At 39.2% G+C, this 18,177-nt stretch overlaps 1 protein-coding gene across 2 annotated transcripts in view; it reads left to right on the top strand.

The window, feature by feature from the left end:
* Positions 1 to 7,148: 7,148 nt before the first annotated feature.
* Positions 7,149 to 18,177, top strand: part of LOC121279833 (protein bicaudal D homolog 2-like) — a 78,362-nt gene continuing 67,333 nt past the window's right edge. For both annotated transcript variants that reach the window (XM_041191260.1, XM_041191259.1), the window contains exon 1: positions 7,149 to 7,727. In XM_041191260.1, the coding sequence (XP_041047194.1) occupies positions 7,512 to 7,727 (216 nt within the window). In that variant the 5' untranslated portion in view covers positions 7,149 to 7,511. The remainder of the gene's footprint in view (positions 7,728 to 18,177) is intronic.

Genomic DNA, 18,177 nt, shown 5'->3' with positions numbered 1-18,177 from the left:
ATCTATGATTATGTCATCAAATATGATCTAACTTCGAATCTAAACAATATTTTCTTTTGAGTGTATTAAAGGTTCATAGCTATCACTGCATTATGTTCATTTCTGATTTTTTTACCAATAAAAAGATTAAAGGTGATCTCTCACTGAGAATTCCTGGTGTTTTAAAAATAATATCATTATAGCTAAGGAACAGGTATCCTTAGGGACCTATTTACTCCTAGGAAATGCAGGATTTTAAAAATTCATTGCAGTTAAATTTAAATTATTTCAATTAAATCAATTCCTATCCATTAATTTTAAATCTTTTTCATGTTTCCCTATTTTCCCCTACAACTTTCATTTTTGATGGAAAAAAAATCTATTTTTCAGCCTGTAGACAGTGTAGGTTAAATAATCTTCTCCACTCGATTTGGAAGCACATTTGGGACTCATCCAGTGATGACCCATAAATTCCACATGATGAGCTGCACCTTTGCCAATGGAAGAAATGTTTACATTTGCAAAGTTAAGCAGAAGTCTAACTCAGCATTTTGCACAATGGCTGCCAAGTTCCCCTAGCATTTACTTGCAGACATGATCCTAAAACTCGTTCCTCCGGTTCAACAAGTTTATACACCCATAACTCTTACTCCAACTCTCTCATGCTACTCAGCATAAATTATTCAACTGTTTGCCTTCTCCTCATTAAGTTAATCTTTTTACTCCATAATTCCCACCAGAGGAATATCGCTGGAAGGGCCATCCACACTTTTAAAACCCTCATACCGCATTGGAGAAAACAATTCAGTTTGTGGGCAAGCACTCAGCTCGAGCTGTAGGAGATGGTGAGGTTGACAGCACATTGCCAGCACCAGCTTTGTGACTGTACATGTACACAGTTGTCCTGTGTGAAACTCTACAAAGACACAGGCTTCCAGCAATTTTCTGTTTCCTCAATTGTAGCTATTTTCTTCTGATTTTTTAAATACCAAAAAATAATTTAAGATCATATTTGATGCTGCCCAATATTGAAAAAGCTACAGACAGCCCAACAGTAAAAAGGTGGAGACAAAAAAAGAAGCTGATGAGCTTGAATCTTTGATCATGTTTAAACATGTTTAATTGGATGCCTCTTGTCAGCTTGCATGGGAAATGTTAGATGAAAAATCGCAAGGGAATTAAGAGTGTGTGTGTATGTTCGGAGAAGGGAGTGGTTCAACTGACAATCGAATTTTGCTCTGAAGAAAGACAAGCCAGTCAATCAATCATTGAATTAACCATGGGTATTGCATTACAGGAGTCCTCTCCTTAACAGAAACAGGAACATTAGTGAAGGGATGCATTAAAAGACTGAAATATCAATTAAATAGATGGTCAGATGGCTGATATAATAAATATTTTGACTTGTACTTAGAAAATATACACAGAATTGTTTTCTCTACACAGGTTATCAAATCTAACTTTAAATTATTCCAAATTTATGAACAATTTTTGAATAATTGCACAGACTGTATTGGTGCAAAATAAATACAGATTTACTGGATCTTCCACAAGTAACTTTGAATATCTGGATTTACCTGTTTTTATCCCACTGAATCTACAGGCCTAAAATAATACTTATTTCCTATTGTTCAAATATTTGCTTTGTTATTCATTACTTTGGCAGACTTTCAGATTTGGAATTTTGAATATTTTGTTTAAGCATGTAAGATTTCAGTTGTTAGTGGTAGGCCTAACAGTATCTTGGTAGATTCCTTGTTGTCTGAGTATGTCCTAGCTGTAAATGATTTAATCATCTTCTGTGGGTCCTCTCCCGACTAAAGAGTCCAATGCGGGATCAACATGGATGTCCACGGAACTGGCACTTCATATTGTTGTTGTTGGTGCTCTGGGGGAATTTCTGCAGCTGCACCATCTCTGCCTTCTACTGGGCACATTGGATTTTGTGAGTTTGGTGTAGATGGTCCTTGGAACAGCCTGAACCAAATTTCAGTGCTTGCCTCCATGTGGGCCAGCTGGCTACAGTGTTTTCCTAAGAAAGGGAGTCTACAATGCAGGAGTTTGTAAGGCTCTTTTTTTGCGTGACCTTATATTTCAACCCTTCCTGGGATTCACCTAGTTCTGTTGAAGGGTCATGAGGACCCAAAACGTCAACTCTTTTCTTCTCCGCCGATGCTGCCAGACCGGCTGAGTTTTTCCAGGTAATTCTGTTTTTGTTTTATATTGTTCATACTGACCACCTTGATGTTGCTTGCCCTGAAACAGTGCCCTATAAAAGATCTGCCTGGGGTTTCTATAAACATCCAAACAGGAGACAAAGTCTGTTCAGCAAGTTGAATTTTCTGGAGGGTAGTCTCCATGTTGTAGTATGCAGTAGTATTGAAGATTTGTACTCCGGAACTAGCTGTGCCCCTAGCCAAGTTGTTCCAGTACAGTTACAACACTGGCATCTACCCGACAATGTGCAAAATTACCCAGGTATGTCCTGACAACAAAAAGCAGGACAAATCCAACCCGGACAATTACTGCACCAATCAGTCTACTCTCAATCATCAGCAAAGTGATGGCAGGGGTCGTTGACAGTGCTTTCAAGTGGCAGTTCCTCATCAACCAGCTTACTGACATTCAGTTTGGGCTCTGTCGGGGCCACTAAGCTCCTGACCTCATTACAACCTTAGTCCAAACATAGACAAAAGTGTTCAACTCAAGAGGTGAGGTGAGATTAACTGCCCTTGATATCTCAGTTCTGGGATATTGCTACGAGGGTTCCTCAGGGTACGTCCAGCCATCTTCAGCTGCTTCATCAATGAACTTTCCGCCATCATAAGGTCAGAGGTAGGCATGTTCACTGATGATTGCACAATGTTCAGTACCATTCGCAACTCCTCAAATATTGAAGTGGTCTGTGTCCATATGCAGCAAGACCTGGACAACATTCAGGCTTGGCCTGACAAGTGGCAAGGAACATTCCTGCCACACAAACACCAGGCATATCCAACAAGAGAGAATCTAGTCATCTTCCCCTGACATTCAATTGTGTTACCATTGCTGAATTCCCCACTATCAACATCCTGGGGTTAGCATTGACCAGAACTTGAACTGGACCAGCCATATAAATATTGTGGCTACATGTGCAGGTCAGGGGATGGGAATTCTGGGGGGAGTAGCTCACCCCTGACTCCCCAAAGCCTGCCCATCATCTACAATGTACAAGTCAGGAATGTGATGGAATATCCTCCATTTGCCTGAATGAGTGCAGCAACAACAACACTCAAGAAGCTCAACACCATCCAGGACAAAGCAGCCCACTTTATTGACACTCCTTCCATGACCTTCAACATTCACTCCCTCTACCATGGACGCACAGTGGCAGCAGTTTGTACCATCTACAATATGCACTGTGGCAATTCACCAGGGCTCCTTCGACAGCACCTTCCAAACCCAAGACCTTTACCATCTAGAAGGACAAGGGCAGCAGATACATGTGTACACCGCAACCTGCAAGTTCCTCTCCAAGCCACACACCACCCTGAATTGGAATTATATCACTGTTCTTTCAATGTCATTGGTTCAAAATCCTGGAACTTCCTCCCCAACAGCACTGTGGGTGTACCTACAACACATGGACTGCAGTGATTCAAGAAGGCAGCTCCTCATCACCTTCTCAAAGACAACTAGGGATGGGCAATAAAAAATGCTGACTGAACCAGTGACGCCCGCATTCCGTGAAAGGTGGATGATGGAGGCACGATGGAGGACCTTGTTGTTTGTGATTAAATTAAATCATATTATTTAATAAACTGTTCTGTATGTTATATTATTTTTATTATATTATATGCTATGCTGTGCATTGTATTATATTATACACTGCCTTGTGTATTATATTATTATAGAAACATAGAAAAATAGAAAATAGGAGCTGGAGTAGGTCATTCGGCCCTTGAGCCTGCTCCGCCATTCAATATGAATATGGTCGATCCTCTATCTCAACGCCATATTCCTGTTCTCTCCCCATAACCCTTGATGCCTTTGGAGTCTAGAAATCTATCTATTTCTTTCTTAAATATATTCAGTGACTGCCCTCCACAGCCTTCTGTGGTATAGAATTCCACAGGTTCACCATCCTCTGAGTAACGAAATTTCTCCTCACCTCAGTCCTAAATGGCCTACCCTGTATCCTGAGACTGTGACCCTTTGTTCTAGAACCCCCAGCCAAAGGAAACATCATCCCTGCATCCAGTCTGTCCAACCCTGTCAGAATTTTATACATTTCAATGAGATCCCCACTCCAGTGAATACAGGGCTAGTTGCCCCAATCTCTCCTCATACGATAATCCTGCCATCCCAGGAATCAGTCTGGTGAACCTTCGCTGCACTCCCTCTATGGCAAGTATACCCTTTCTTAGGTAAGGAGACCAAAACTGCACACAAATATGCCAGATTTGATCTCACCAAGGCCCTGCATAGCTGCAGTAAGACATCCTTGCTCCTGTACTCAAGTCCTCTTGCAATGAAGACCAACATACCATTTGCCTTCTTAACTGCTTGCTGCACCTGCATGCTTGCTTTCAGTGATTTGTGTACAAGGATACCCTGGTCCCTTTGTAAATCAACATTTCCCAATCTATAATACTCTGCCATTCTGCTTTTCCTACCAAAGTGGATAACTTCACACTTGTCCACATTATACTACATCTGCCATGTATTTGCCCACTCACTCAACTTGTCTAAATTGCCTTGAAGCCTCTTAACATCCTCCTCACCACTTACATTCCCACCAAATTTCATGTCGCCAGCAAACTTGGAAATATTACATTTGGTTCCCTCATCTAAAATCATTGATATACATTGTGAATAGCTGAGGCCCAAGCATTGATCCCTGTGGTACCTCATTTGTCCTCGCCTGCCACTCTGAAATAGACCCATTTATGCCTACTCTCTGTTTCCTATCTGCTAACCAATTCTCAATCCATGCCAATATATTACCCCTAGTCCCATGTGCTTTAATGTTGCACACTAACCTCTTATATGTGATTTTATCAAAATCTTTCTAAAAATCCAAATACACCACTTTCACTGGTTCTCCCTTATCTATTCTGCTAGTTATAAGACCATAAGACCATAAGACATAGGAGCAGAAATTAGGCCATTCGGCCCATCAAGTCTGCACTGCCATTCTCCTCTTTGGATCTAATATGATCCCTAACTTCTCTTGTTAGCCATGGTTTGGCCACTTTTCCTATTGTGCTTTTGTGCCGGAAAGGAATATATAACTGTTGCAATGCATACTTTCATTTCTTAAATATTAGCCACTGCCAATCCACCGTCATGCCTTATAATGAAGTACCACAATTTATTATATTCAATTATACACTATGCTGTGTATAATACTATATATTATATTATACCCTGTGCTGTGCATTATATGATACACTGCACTGTGTATATTATACACTGTGCTCTATCATACACTGTGCTGTATATTGTATAGTATTTGTTATTGTATTATACACTGTGCTGTGTAGTATATTATACAGTGGCTCTATCTAACACTGTGCTGTGTATATTACACACTGCTGTACTATACACTGTGCTGTGTATTATATTACACTGAATCTGTGTATTATATTGTATTATGTTAAATTATATTATACACCGTGCTGTATATTATATTGTATACTGTGCTCTTATTGTACTCTGTGCTATGTATTATATTGTACACTGTGCTCTATTATACACTATGCTGTGCCTGTGTTGTACTGTGTGTTATATTGTGCACTATGCTGTGTCCTGTGTAGTGCTGTGTATTATATTATGCACTATGCTGTACCCTGTGTAGTACTGTGTATTATATTGTACACTATGCTGTGCCCTGTGTAGTTCTGTGTATTACATTGTACACTATGCTGTGCTCTGTTTAGTGCTGTGTATTATATTGTATAGCATTGTGCTCATTATGCTCAGTGCCCTGTGTAGTTCTGTGTATTATATTTTACACTATGCTGTGTAGTGTTGTGTATTATATTGTACACTATGCTGTGTAGTGCTGTGTAATATATTGTACACTATGCTGTGTAGTGCTGTGTATTATATTGTACACTATGCTGTGCCCTATGTAGTGCTGTGTATTATATTGTACACTATACTATGCCCTGTGTAGTGCTGTGTATTATATTGTACACTATACTATGCCCTGTGTAGTGCTGTGTATTACATTGTACACTATGCTGTGCTCTGTTTAGTGCTGTGTATTATATTATATGGCATTGTGCTCATTATGCTCAGTGCCCTGTGTAGTTCTGTGTATTATATTTTACACTATGCTGTGTAGTGTTGTGTATTATATTGTACACTATGCTGTATAGTGCTGTGTAATATATTGTACACTATGCTGTGTAGTGCTGTGTATTATATTGTACACTATACTATGCCCTGTGTAGTGCTGTGTATTATATTGTACACTATACTATGCCCTGTGTAGTGCTGTGTATTATATTGTACACTATGCTGTGCCCTGTGTAGTGCTGTGTATTATATTGTACACTATGCTGTGCCCTGTGTAGTGCTGTGTATTATATTGTACACTATACTATGCCCTGTGTAGTGCTGTGTATTATATTGTACACTATACTATGCCCTGTGTAGTGCTGTGTATTATATTGTACACTATACTATGCCCTGTATAGTGCTGTGTATTATATTGTACACTATACTATGCCCTGTGTAGTGCTGTGTATTATATTGTACACTATACTATGCCCTGTGTAGTGCTGTGTATTATATTGTACACTATGCTGTGCCCTGTGTAGTGCTGTGTATTATATTGTACACTATACTATGCCCTGTGTAGTGTTCTGTATTATATTGTACACTATACTATGCCCTGTGTAGTGCTGTGTATTCTATTGTACACTATACTATGCCCTGTGTAGTGTTCTGTATTATATTGTACACTATACTATGCCCTGTGTAGTGCTGTGTATTATATTGTACACTATACAATGCCCTGTGTAGTGCTGTGTATTATATTGTATGGCACTGTGCTCATTACGCTCTGTGCTCTGCTTCTCCTGGCGGCTCCTTGTCTGAAGCCAAGGTGCTGACGTCAGCGGCCGGGGAAGGATCTGTCAGCGGCAATGGCGGCGGGAGGGCGGAGTGGGGGAGCAGCCTAACGGGGCGGGGACAGAACAACAGCTCCGGGAGCCGGGGAAGAGCAGGAATACCGGGAGAAAGCAAAGAAGCCGCTGTTGTCCCGGTCGCCTGCAGCCCCCGGGCGGGGGGAGGAATCGCGTTCCTTCTCCCTCTCTCTCCGGGCTGACAGCCGCCGCCTGACGGGGACACCGGGAAGGCGGTTGGTCGGTGAGTGGGCGGCGGCGGCGGCGGCGGCGGCGGGGGGGGGGTGGAGAGGAGGCGGCAGCTGAGACTTTGACTGGGAGAAGCTATGGTGGCCGACCGAGAGCAGGCATCGCCGGCACCGCTGTAAATCTGCTCCCGGGGTTAAGGAGCCAGCTGGGGAGATCGGCGGCGGCGCCATGGAGGCGGAGGAGCTGCTGATGGAAAGCGAGAGCTTCCTGCGCACTGAGGTCGAGCGGCTGAACCGGGAGCTCAGCGAGACGACCCAGGAGAAGATCCAGGCGGCCGAGTACGGGCTGGTGGTGTTGGAGGAGAAGCAGAGCCTCAAACAACAGTACGACGAGCTGGAGAGCGAGTACGAGACAGTGAAACAGGAGTTGGAACAGCTCCGAGAGGTGAGGCTTCTCGAAGGAGGAAAATGGGGAAAATATCTCCGAGCGTCCCTCCCGCTTTTTGTATCAATGTACTTTTTTTAAAAAAAGTTAAACCTTTGCTCAAAGTGTATTGGATGGATTATTCAAAAATAAACTGACCGAAGACCCACCCATTCATTGCCCAAGGGCGTCTGACCGTTGACAGATTCGAGCAGCGGCTCCACCACTTCATTGCTCACAATAATAGTTTTAGTCCTCTGCCAGGCGAAGGACTCTCTGGCTTTTTCGTTACCGTCTGACACCCTCGAAATGTGTGGATCCTCGCTTTAGGGGATCCCTTTGCACACACCCTTCAGTAGATTGTCATTGGATCGGATTGGTGTACACCACTAGATCCTCCAGGAGGCACAGTCAGGGATCTGTCGGGGCAGAAGCCGTTGGATAAAAATTGCTTCCTCCCTCTCCCATTCGAATTTACAAGCTGGATAAACTTATTCACGAGAGTTTGCTGGCCAGTTCTCAAAATGAGTATCTTTCTCCACACACTTGACTTGACAAGGTCTTAAATTCACTAGAGAAACCATTTCAATGTAGCGTAGGTACAAAGAAGTTTGCATAGAACAGGAACAGGCCATTCAGCCCAACTAATTTAATACACCCAGCAACCAGATGCTTAAATGTACGGTACTACCACAAACATAATTTGCTGACGAAGGCAGGCAAAGTGCTGTTCTTCTGCAGACATTCTGTATCTTCCCAACAGGAAGTACTTATAAATGGTGACTCATCTCCTGAGTTTGGGATTAAAAAAAAACGTTCCCATTCAAGACGCAATTGGACTTGATTTGGCACCTACTTCTAGCATCCTGGATCAGATTAGGGAGTCAATGGGAAAATTATGGGTCTGAACTGACTTGCTACCGCACTTGGCTGATACAGCATGCTGATACCTGCACACCATTGAGTTAGTTACGTTCTGGGATAAACATATCTTTTGGCATAATTTTCACAATTGTTTTATATTTGTTTTGCTTCAAGTTGATAATTGACTTCACTTTCTACTTTGGAAAAAGTAAATTTGTAAATAGAGGTATATCTGTGGAGCACAAGCCTATTTGAACTGCCCTACAAGTCTGAATTTAAATAGATTTATTAAAAAAGGAGTATTTTTATGAAGATTATAAATAAGACTTGGATTTTAATATGTTTTGCATTATTACATATGGGAAATGTAATACTATTTGAACTAGGGTAACATTCAGATTTTATATGTGAGAAATACTTAAAGCATATTAGACAATAGAAATAACTACAGTTATTTGATTATAATCGTTGAAGGAAGCTTTAAAAACATTGTTGATTCATAATGTGTCGAAGAAGGAACTGGTGAAATTTTGGCTAGTTGCTTTATACATTATAGATTTAAATAATAGTGTTTAATATTATGTACTGTGATTTTCTCTGAATGTTTCTCAATATTAAATGGGATTTGAGCCCTTTGAGGTTTTTCCTGGTTTCAAAAATTGAGCTGGCATTTATGAGTTTGAATGGCAGAAGTTAGATGGGAATAGTGCCCTCTTCAGACTTTCCAAAAAGTTCAAAAAATTAAGTCACATTCCAAGAGAGTAGTTCTATTTTGTTGCTTTATGCAGGATATGATCAGAGATAGCATATTTGATTTTCCAAAGACAAAAAAAGTGATCTATGAAAGGACTTGTAATAGCTAATATTTATTCCAAGTATTTTCACCCTTGCAGAGTCAGATCTTCGTGGTAATAGTGAAAAACCAAGGGGATGATTTCTTTGTAAATCTGGAGCGATGGGAAATTCATTTTTAACATTGCTTAAAATAACAACTTGTGCTTTAGGAGTAGTTAATTGAAAAAATTTATGGCATTAACTTTAGTCTGTTGTAAGCATTCATTTACTCAAAACAGGAAGAGTTGTGGAATATAATTCCGTTTTAGAAGAAAAATTTTCTGTGTAAATTTGAAGGAATTGCCTGACCAAAACAAGTGTAAAACAAGTTAAAAAAACAGGTATATGTGGGAAATGAGAAGAATCGCTATATGGCTACAGTATGTTGGAGTAAATTTGGATAGGACAGAAAACCTTCAATTGAGCTAACGTTTGAAGCATATTTTTAATTTATAGTGTGTACTTTAGTATCCTGTGAACCTAATGGATGGTGACAGATCGTCTGTCTCATAAAGCTAACATGGTAAGAGATCTCCTTTCTCCTCCCATGCCACATGATTGCTATTGGACAGAACAAACTGTTGTAGTTTGTTTATTATGCAGATATTGAAAGAATGTTTGTTGGTTTTCTCCTTGTAGAAGCTGATAAAGGGGTGGGTATTTCATAACCATTTTAAATTTTTGTGCAGTGTAAGATTACAGTTTGAAATATAAAGGAGATGTGTATAACTATCATGCTAATCACTCCAATTGTTCTTTTGTTGGTGATTTTTTTGGCACTTCACATCTGGCTTGATGACAACTTTGTTCAAAGATTGGATCGCATTCCATAAATCCTTTTAGTATCTCATTTATTTTTCAGACTTAAATATTTTTAAGGGAGAGAAGGGGAATGAAGTGATCAGGAGCAGATCTCCAACCTGGGTGCTGTGGACAATTGTGACACTTTTGCAAGCCAAGATTGAGAATGGTTAAGTGGACAAAAATCAGGACTTGAACCCAGGGGAGATGCAATTTAGAATTATAAAAACAGCATCTTGCTGCCTCGCTCCCAATTCAAATACATTGAGTGGCATGAAGCTCTTGCATTTGCATAGTGGATACGAAGTGGACTCGCCACAGAAAGTTAAATCAAGTTATTTCAAGTCTAAAGTGCCCTTTTAATGTGATAAATGTTTAATTAATCATTAATCTGGCATTGAAAGCTACCTACGAGAAGTGAGTAGTCACATTCTTTCAGGTTTTAATTGTTTTTGAGGTAGAAAAATATAATTATATATAATAAATAAATAATTAAACTTATTTTACTTTGTTATCTTCCTCTTTCTCAAAGCATAAGACCATAAGACATAGGAGCAGAAATTAGGCCATTTGGCCCATTGAGTCTGCTCTGCCATTCAATCTTGGCTGATAAGTTTCTCAACCCCACTCTCCTGCCTTCTCCCTGTAATCTTTGATCCCCTTACCAATCAAGAACCAATCTATCTCGGTCTTAAATACACTCAATGACCTGGCCTCCATAGCCTTCTGTGGCAATGAATTCCATAGATTCACCACTCTCTGGCTAAAGTAGTTTCTCCTCATCTCTGTTCTAAAGGTCTTCCCTTTACTCTGAGGCTGTGCCCTCGGGTCCTAGTCTCTCCTACATCTTCCCCATGTCCACTCTATCCAGGCTTTTCAGTATTCTGTAAGTTTCAATCAGATCCCCCTCATCTTTCTAAACTCCATCGAGTATAGACCCAGAGTCCTCAAACGTTCCTCATATGTTAAGCCTTTCATTCCTGAGATCATTCTCGTGAACCTCCTCTGGACCCTCTCCAGGGCCAGCACATCCTTCCTGAGATATGGGGCCCAAAATTGCTCACAATATTCTAAATGTGGTCTGACCAGATCCTTGTCACCAGGAGGGAAAGAAAGATTGGTTATTAGTGGAGTGCCGCAAAGATCAGCGCTGGGGCCTCGACTATTTACAATTATATTAACAATCTAGATGAAGAGACAGAGAGCATGTATCTAAGTTTGCTGATGAGATAAAGCTAGGAGGAAATGTAAACTGTGAGGAGACAACAGAGACGGTACAAAGAAATAAAGACTGGTTAAGCGAGCGAGCAACAAGATGGTAGTTGGAGCATAATGTGGGGAAGTGTGAGGTTATTCACTTTGGTTGTAAGAATAGAAAAGCAGAATATTTTTGAAAGGTGTGATACTTGTAATTGTTAATGTTCAGAGAGATTGGGTGTGCTTGTAAAAGGAACACAGAAAATTAGCATGCAGTTACAACAAGCAATTAGGAAGGCAAATGGTATATTGACCTTTATTGCAATTTGATTGGAGTACAGGAACAAAGAAGTCTCGGTACACTTGTACAGGACTTTGGTGAGACCACACCTGGACTAGTGTGTGCGGTTTTGGTCTCCATATTTAAATAAGGACAACCTTGTGTTGGAAGCAGTACAGCAAAAGTTCACTAGGTTGGTCCCTGGATTGAGAGGGTTGTCCTGTTATGAGAAGCTGAGTAAATTGGAGCTATATTCTGAGTTTGGAAGAATGAGAGATGATCTCATTGAAACATACAAGATTCTGAAGGGGCTTGATAAGGTGGGTGTTGCGAGATTATTTCCGCTAGTCGGGGAATCTAAAACATGGGGGCACATCCTCAAGATAAGGGGCCAGTCACTTAGAACTGAGATGAGAAATTACTTTGGAGGGTTGTAGTCGAGGCTCCATTGTTGAATACATTTAAGGCTGGAATAGACATATTTTTGGTGTCTCAAGAGATTTGGGAAGCAGGAGGGAAAGTGTAGTTGAAGCCCAAGATCAACCATAGTTGTATTGAATGGTGGCACAGGATCACTGGGCTATATGGTTCACTCCTCCTCCTATTTCTTGTGCTCTTGTGTTCTTTCTTTCTCTTTCTATGCCTGATTTGGCATTAAGCTCCCTAAGTCTAACTTGGATTTTCTTGCTCATTCATGGCACTGTTATTTTCCGATTCATTCGATCTGGCTAAGGAGAATACACAGTTGCTTGCCTGGTTCAATTGGGTATGCAATGCCTTGTAGAGGACACTGCGCTGTTTCCATCTTTCGTTTCCAGCAACTTGGATGGCGAAATAATGGCAACGGTAGGCCTGGCTAATGGATGTCACCATTTGTTGGCATATCATAGCAATCACCTGTTTCACTCCCCAAAAATAGTTGTTATGCTTTTGTTTTCATTTTGTACATTTTTGTTCCTTTACATGCTCCTATTTAATGTTTTAACTCTAAGATGGGAAGGAAATTTGCAAATCAAATGAATAACCTGGCCTGACTATATTTGTATCGGATTTCTTTTGGGTTATTACTAAATAAAATTATGTTGATCTGTAGCATGTTTGGGTGCCGTTAATTTTCACGTCTTGTAGTTGTGTCAGCGATCTTCGAAGTTTGAAATCTAATTTGAAATGAAGCAAAGAGTATTGAGAGAAGAGTACTATTTTGAGACAGGTGCTAGTGTGCGTAATTGTTAATTTTGTTGAAGTTATCTAATTGTTGACTCAATTATTGATTTACTCAGTAAGGAGAAGTCGGTCATGTGGTGGTGACATTACGAATATATGATCTCTAAGTAACAATTACTGTTGTATGGCTGAAGATATCGGGCTGCTAATAATTTGGCAATTACAAGATTGGTTTAAAATGGGAATGTTGCTTTATAACTCTCTTTAAAAATCAACTAGTTTGACACTGTTTGGTTTATTTGTTCTGTCAACCCATAACTTTATTTGTTTGAACACTTGAGTGTTGATCAAATCATTGGGAATTAGTTTGGAGTTGTCACTAAGTAATAGGAAGGAATTGATTGGCATGCAAAAATCAGAAAATGAACTTCAATTCCTTAGACAAGGAAAGAAAATAAGGCATGCTGACCCATCAGAAGATGGTTCACCTCTAATTCTGTGGTGAACCTCTGACCTCTGCTGTGATATCAAGAGAAATGTAGATTTAAGATGAGGTATTTGTCACCTATACAATTGGCTTTGATAAGTGATTGATTTAAGAGGGAGAATTTTGGAGCCCTCGTAAGCTTGCTTATTGTCTCATTAAAAATATATTACTTCAGTGGTGGAAAAGGAAACAAAAAATGGAAAATATTGAGAGGGGGCAACAGCATAGCAAATATTAAGAACTTTTCCAATTCAACGTTTATTTAAAAATACAGATCCCCAATTCAATTTCTTGTTTTGATAATGTAAGATTCTTTATATTTCTTTACTAGGACTATCAAGTACCAATTTGGTGTGTCTAGGGTCATGGGCTACTGTCAGTCAAGCACTTAGACCACTCCAGATCTCAAGTGCAGCATGTTTTTCATTACACTGTTAGCATTTAAAGGAGTAGTAGACCAAAGGTTTTACGCTTCTCTGCCGATGCTGCCAGACCTGCTGAGTTTTTCCAGGTAATTCTATTTTTGTTTTAAATCTGTGTTTGGGAAGGCAAATTAGAATTAAAAGCATTATCGTTGGCCTTAAAACGTACAATAGTTTGTATTTACAGCTCACTTTCATATACCAATAGTTTGAACAAGATCTAGCAAATAACAAGAGAAATAGTTGCAGCTGATCATACGGACTCAAAATGTCAACTATTTTTCTCTCTCCACAGATGCCGTCAAACCTGCTGAGTTTTTCCAGCATTTCCTGTTTTTGTTATGTAAAAGCTGGCTTCCTTTTCTCTCTTTCTGAGTTGGTTAACTTAATGCCAATTTGAAAATAGCATGAGTGTTCCCACATCACACTGGCATAGTTTCAGCTGCTGTATTCCATTGTGTTTACATAATTTACTTTCACTAAATATTGAACTTTCATTTATTAAATATTTTGATCAATGTTGGGGCTTGATCTTGCAATAATTTGAGATTTGCTGTACCAATTCTATTGCTCCAGCTGTCTATATTGAGTTGAGATTACGAACATACATCTAAAGTTATCCTGGGTAAACCATGAGGACTTATAGAACAAATATGACCTATGCGATGCTTTATTTTAGTACAAGTGCCTTTTCTATAAACAACCAGTAGAGATGTTTGTGTATGTTATACCGTACACTGCTAGGATGTGTCTGGCAGTTCCCAATCTTCTGGCATATCCCAAGTAATGAAGAAATTTTAAAAACTAGAATATAAAATAACATTGGTATCTATCCTTGTTTTTGAATCCCTTCATGACCTCACCCTTCCCTATCCCTGTAATTTCTTCTAGCCCCACAACCCTCTGAGATATCTGTGCTCCTCTAATCCTGGCCTCTTGCCAGATTTTAATAGCTCCAACATTGGTGGCTGTGCCTTCAGCAGCCTGGGTGTAAACTCTGGAATTCCCTCTAAGTTTCTCCCCTCTACCTCACTTCCCTGCTTTAAAATTCTTCTGAAAATCTACCGCTGACCAAGCTTTTTGTCACCTGCCCTAATATCTCTTTGTATGGCTCAGTGTTAAAGATTTTTTTATAATGCCTTTGTGAAGCACTTGTGACGTTTTATTACATTAAAGGTGCTATATAAATACAAGTTGTACTTGTATTCATTGTTTTAGATGATCTTTGTAAGTTAATTGGTAAAGAATTGTCATCCAGTGTAGAGGATGATTCAGTACAAAACTAGATAATTCACACCAAGATTTATTCACTGATTTAAGGTTGTCTGATTCAGAAAATAAGAAAGTTCAAATTGAAGAAAAGCTATAAGTACAGATTGATAATCTTTTCAGCTCTTTCTCCTCTGTTGTTTTTACTTCTATTCCCCCTTTTTACTCTTGTATTATATCACCCAGTAAATGTTTTACTTACAACAGCAACAGCTAACATTTACTTAGTGCCGTTAACATAAGAAAGCATCGGAAAGCACTTCATAGAAGCATGATGGGCAAAATTTGCCACCAAGCCAAAAAGAGTTTCTTTTAAAATACAAAGCTTGGTAAAAGAACAGGTTTAAGGAGTAGAAAAGAGTTAGAGAGTCAGAGATTTGGGGAGGGAGCATAAGGCCTATACATACCACTGAAGACATGGCCACAAATGGTGCTATGAAAAGAGTGGGTGATGCACAGGAAGTCAGATTTGAAGGACTGCAGAGTTCTTGTAAGAGGAGATTACAGAGGTGAGGAGGGGTGAGGCCATGGAAGGATTTGAACATGAGAATTTTAAAACCAAGGCATTGGGGGATTGGGAATGAGCACAGGGGTGATGGGTGAGCAAGACTAAATGTGGGTTAGGTAAAGAGCAGCAGAGTTTTGGGTGCAGTATAGGGATCCTCTCTCAAAATCTTCATTATTCATTGAACTAGACCTTTTCTGCTGATCTGTAACTAGATTCCATTTTCTAAATAGAGACAAATGTGTTTTCACTATTGCTTTAAGAATGGTGGCTGATTGACCAAGAGTAGGAACCAAGTAGCAGGTTTTTCCCTGTAGTTTTCAGGCATGGGCAGCCCTTTAAATCCAACAGAGCCAATAAAAATCTCCCTATTTATGCTGTAATTTCACTTTATTCAGCAGTTTCTTTTGTTATTGAAGTGCATCATATTTACTTGCATTCCATCAAGATAAAGTATTTAAAATTGCACTGTATAGAATTACATAGAATTTACAGCACAGAACGATGCTATTCAGCCTAACAATTCCATGACAGTGATTATGCAGCTCATGAGCTTGCCCCCACCCCTCTTCATCTTACCCTATCAACATAACCTCCATTCCTCCTTTCCCTTTTTATTTTTCTAGCTTCCCTTCAACGATACATTGGTGTACATGGTTTGTGTATCATGAGAATGTACTTGAGTACCAATGCTTGACAAAGGGTAGGTAACACATGTTGTCCTGAAGCTTTTGGCTCTGTGGTTCTAACTAATCAATTACCCTTTTTTGATGAGGAAAAAGAGAACATTTCAAGCTAAAAAAAATCTGTGCGTCCGCTTAGGTAGAAATTAATCGACACACTCTTGTTTAGGAAAACCGATTGGACCTCAAGAAATTGCATATTTTCCTGAATGAGATGCATAGGCATGCACAGCAACATGACTCCCCTTTTGTGCATTGGCAAACATAGTATTTTGCTGAGGCTTTTCTTATGCATATATTTGAACAAAAAGAACATCTGTCCCTCACTATCAAAGTTAAGGTAAAGAAAAGATGTGAGACAGGAAGCTAACTGAGAATCACATGGAAATCCTAGTCAATAATGGAACTATGAATTGTTTGAGTGCCCCACACAGATTCTCTCTAATATGTAGGTTAATTAGGCTTGACTGTTTTAGAAACTATAAGTCAAGATCTGGGCAGCTTGTCTCACATTATGTAGCAGCTGGTGAGCTGTTAGCTGTCTCATGATTTGTCTGACAATGTACAATGTCATTTTTGCCATCATAAAAAATAAAGAAGTCATCCCACTCTTCAAGTTTTCAATACTTGCAGAGAATTTGCAAAAAATGCTGCAAAATTGTTTAACTGTCATTTTGACAATGGGCAACCTGAACCAAGAGTTGAGGTTTCCAGTACAGTTAAAATTCAGGATTTGGGAGGTGGGTATTTTAAAGAATACGATGTAGATCCCAGTGTCTGTTTTAAGAATCAAAAACACTTTAGAAATGCGAAGTAGATTTTAGGTTTATTTACAATTATGCTGTGAGAAACTATTGTGCTAAAATGTGAAAGTTAAATCAGTGGCATCAGAGGAAATACTTCCTTTAAAACTGTTAATCAGATTAGAGCACTGCTGAGATGCAGAATGTAAATCCATACAATTACTCCCTCATCATTACTTCTGCTGTTGGATGCCTCAGTGGAATCTCTTGAAGTTCTTGAAATGTTGGGAGTTCTGCCATTTGTAATCTATTTTTCTTGTTGTCTTAAGCTGATGATTGTTTCTCCCAGTAATCACATTAGATGCACTAATGCATCATACTTCTGAATTTATTTTCTTTGATATTTTAGTAATTTTCACATTAGTTGCTAGATTTTTCTATTCCTGGCTATTTTCATTTAAACAATCCTTTGCCAAAATATGCATATTGGATCAATGATTTCTGATGTGATGTGTAATCATCAGGTTACTATACAATTCTGCATAATTCTTGATATTAGCGATGGCTGTTGATCTTTGTGTGTCATTGGCCTGACACCATTAATCAGACATACTTTCATTCAGTTCACAAGTCAAATGTTCAAACTGATGACCTCATTAGTATCTATCACAAATGGATGGCCACTTGCCTGTGCCCAAGTGTTCCATTAGGGAACTGCTAAATGTGTAATGTTTATGGAATGTTCAAAAGGGATTTAGCAATTTTTCATCTATTTCAGTTTTATGGATATGAATGTTAGTACTTTTTTATGTCAATGCCTATAAGTAGTTGTTGTTTGGAAATGCATTGTTTTGATTTAATTTTGATTTCATTCACTGATGTGGAGTTTTCAATTTGTGTGCAGTGAACTGGAGCTTTTGCAATATATTTTTAAGGTTCAGTGTTAAATTATAAATTGCCACTGCAGCGAATTTTATCAGGAAATTGTAAACAATTTCCCCGTCCATTTTAAACATTGAGTTTGGAATTAATTATTGGATTTTGTTATTGTGTTTTGATACTGTGACATCCTTTATCAGGCAGATTTATGACTCTTTTATAGAAATTTGAGGCAAAATGTGCTAAAAGTGCTACCCCTATGATGTAGAATTTTGGTTATGTCAACTCTCTTCTGCTGTCATAAATTAGTTTAATCAAAGTATGTGAAAACGTGGAGTCATCT

The sequence above is a fragment of the Carcharodon carcharias genome, chromosome 7 (genome assembly GCF_017639515.1).
Source record: "Carcharodon carcharias isolate sCarCar2 chromosome 7, sCarCar2.pri, whole genome shotgun sequence".
In the NCBI taxonomy this organism is placed as follows: Eukaryota; Metazoa; Chordata; class Chondrichthyes; order Lamniformes; family Lamnidae; genus Carcharodon; species Carcharodon carcharias.
The sequence above is the reverse complement of the archived record's forward strand: the minus strand, read 5'-3'. Positions and strand labels throughout refer to the sequence as shown.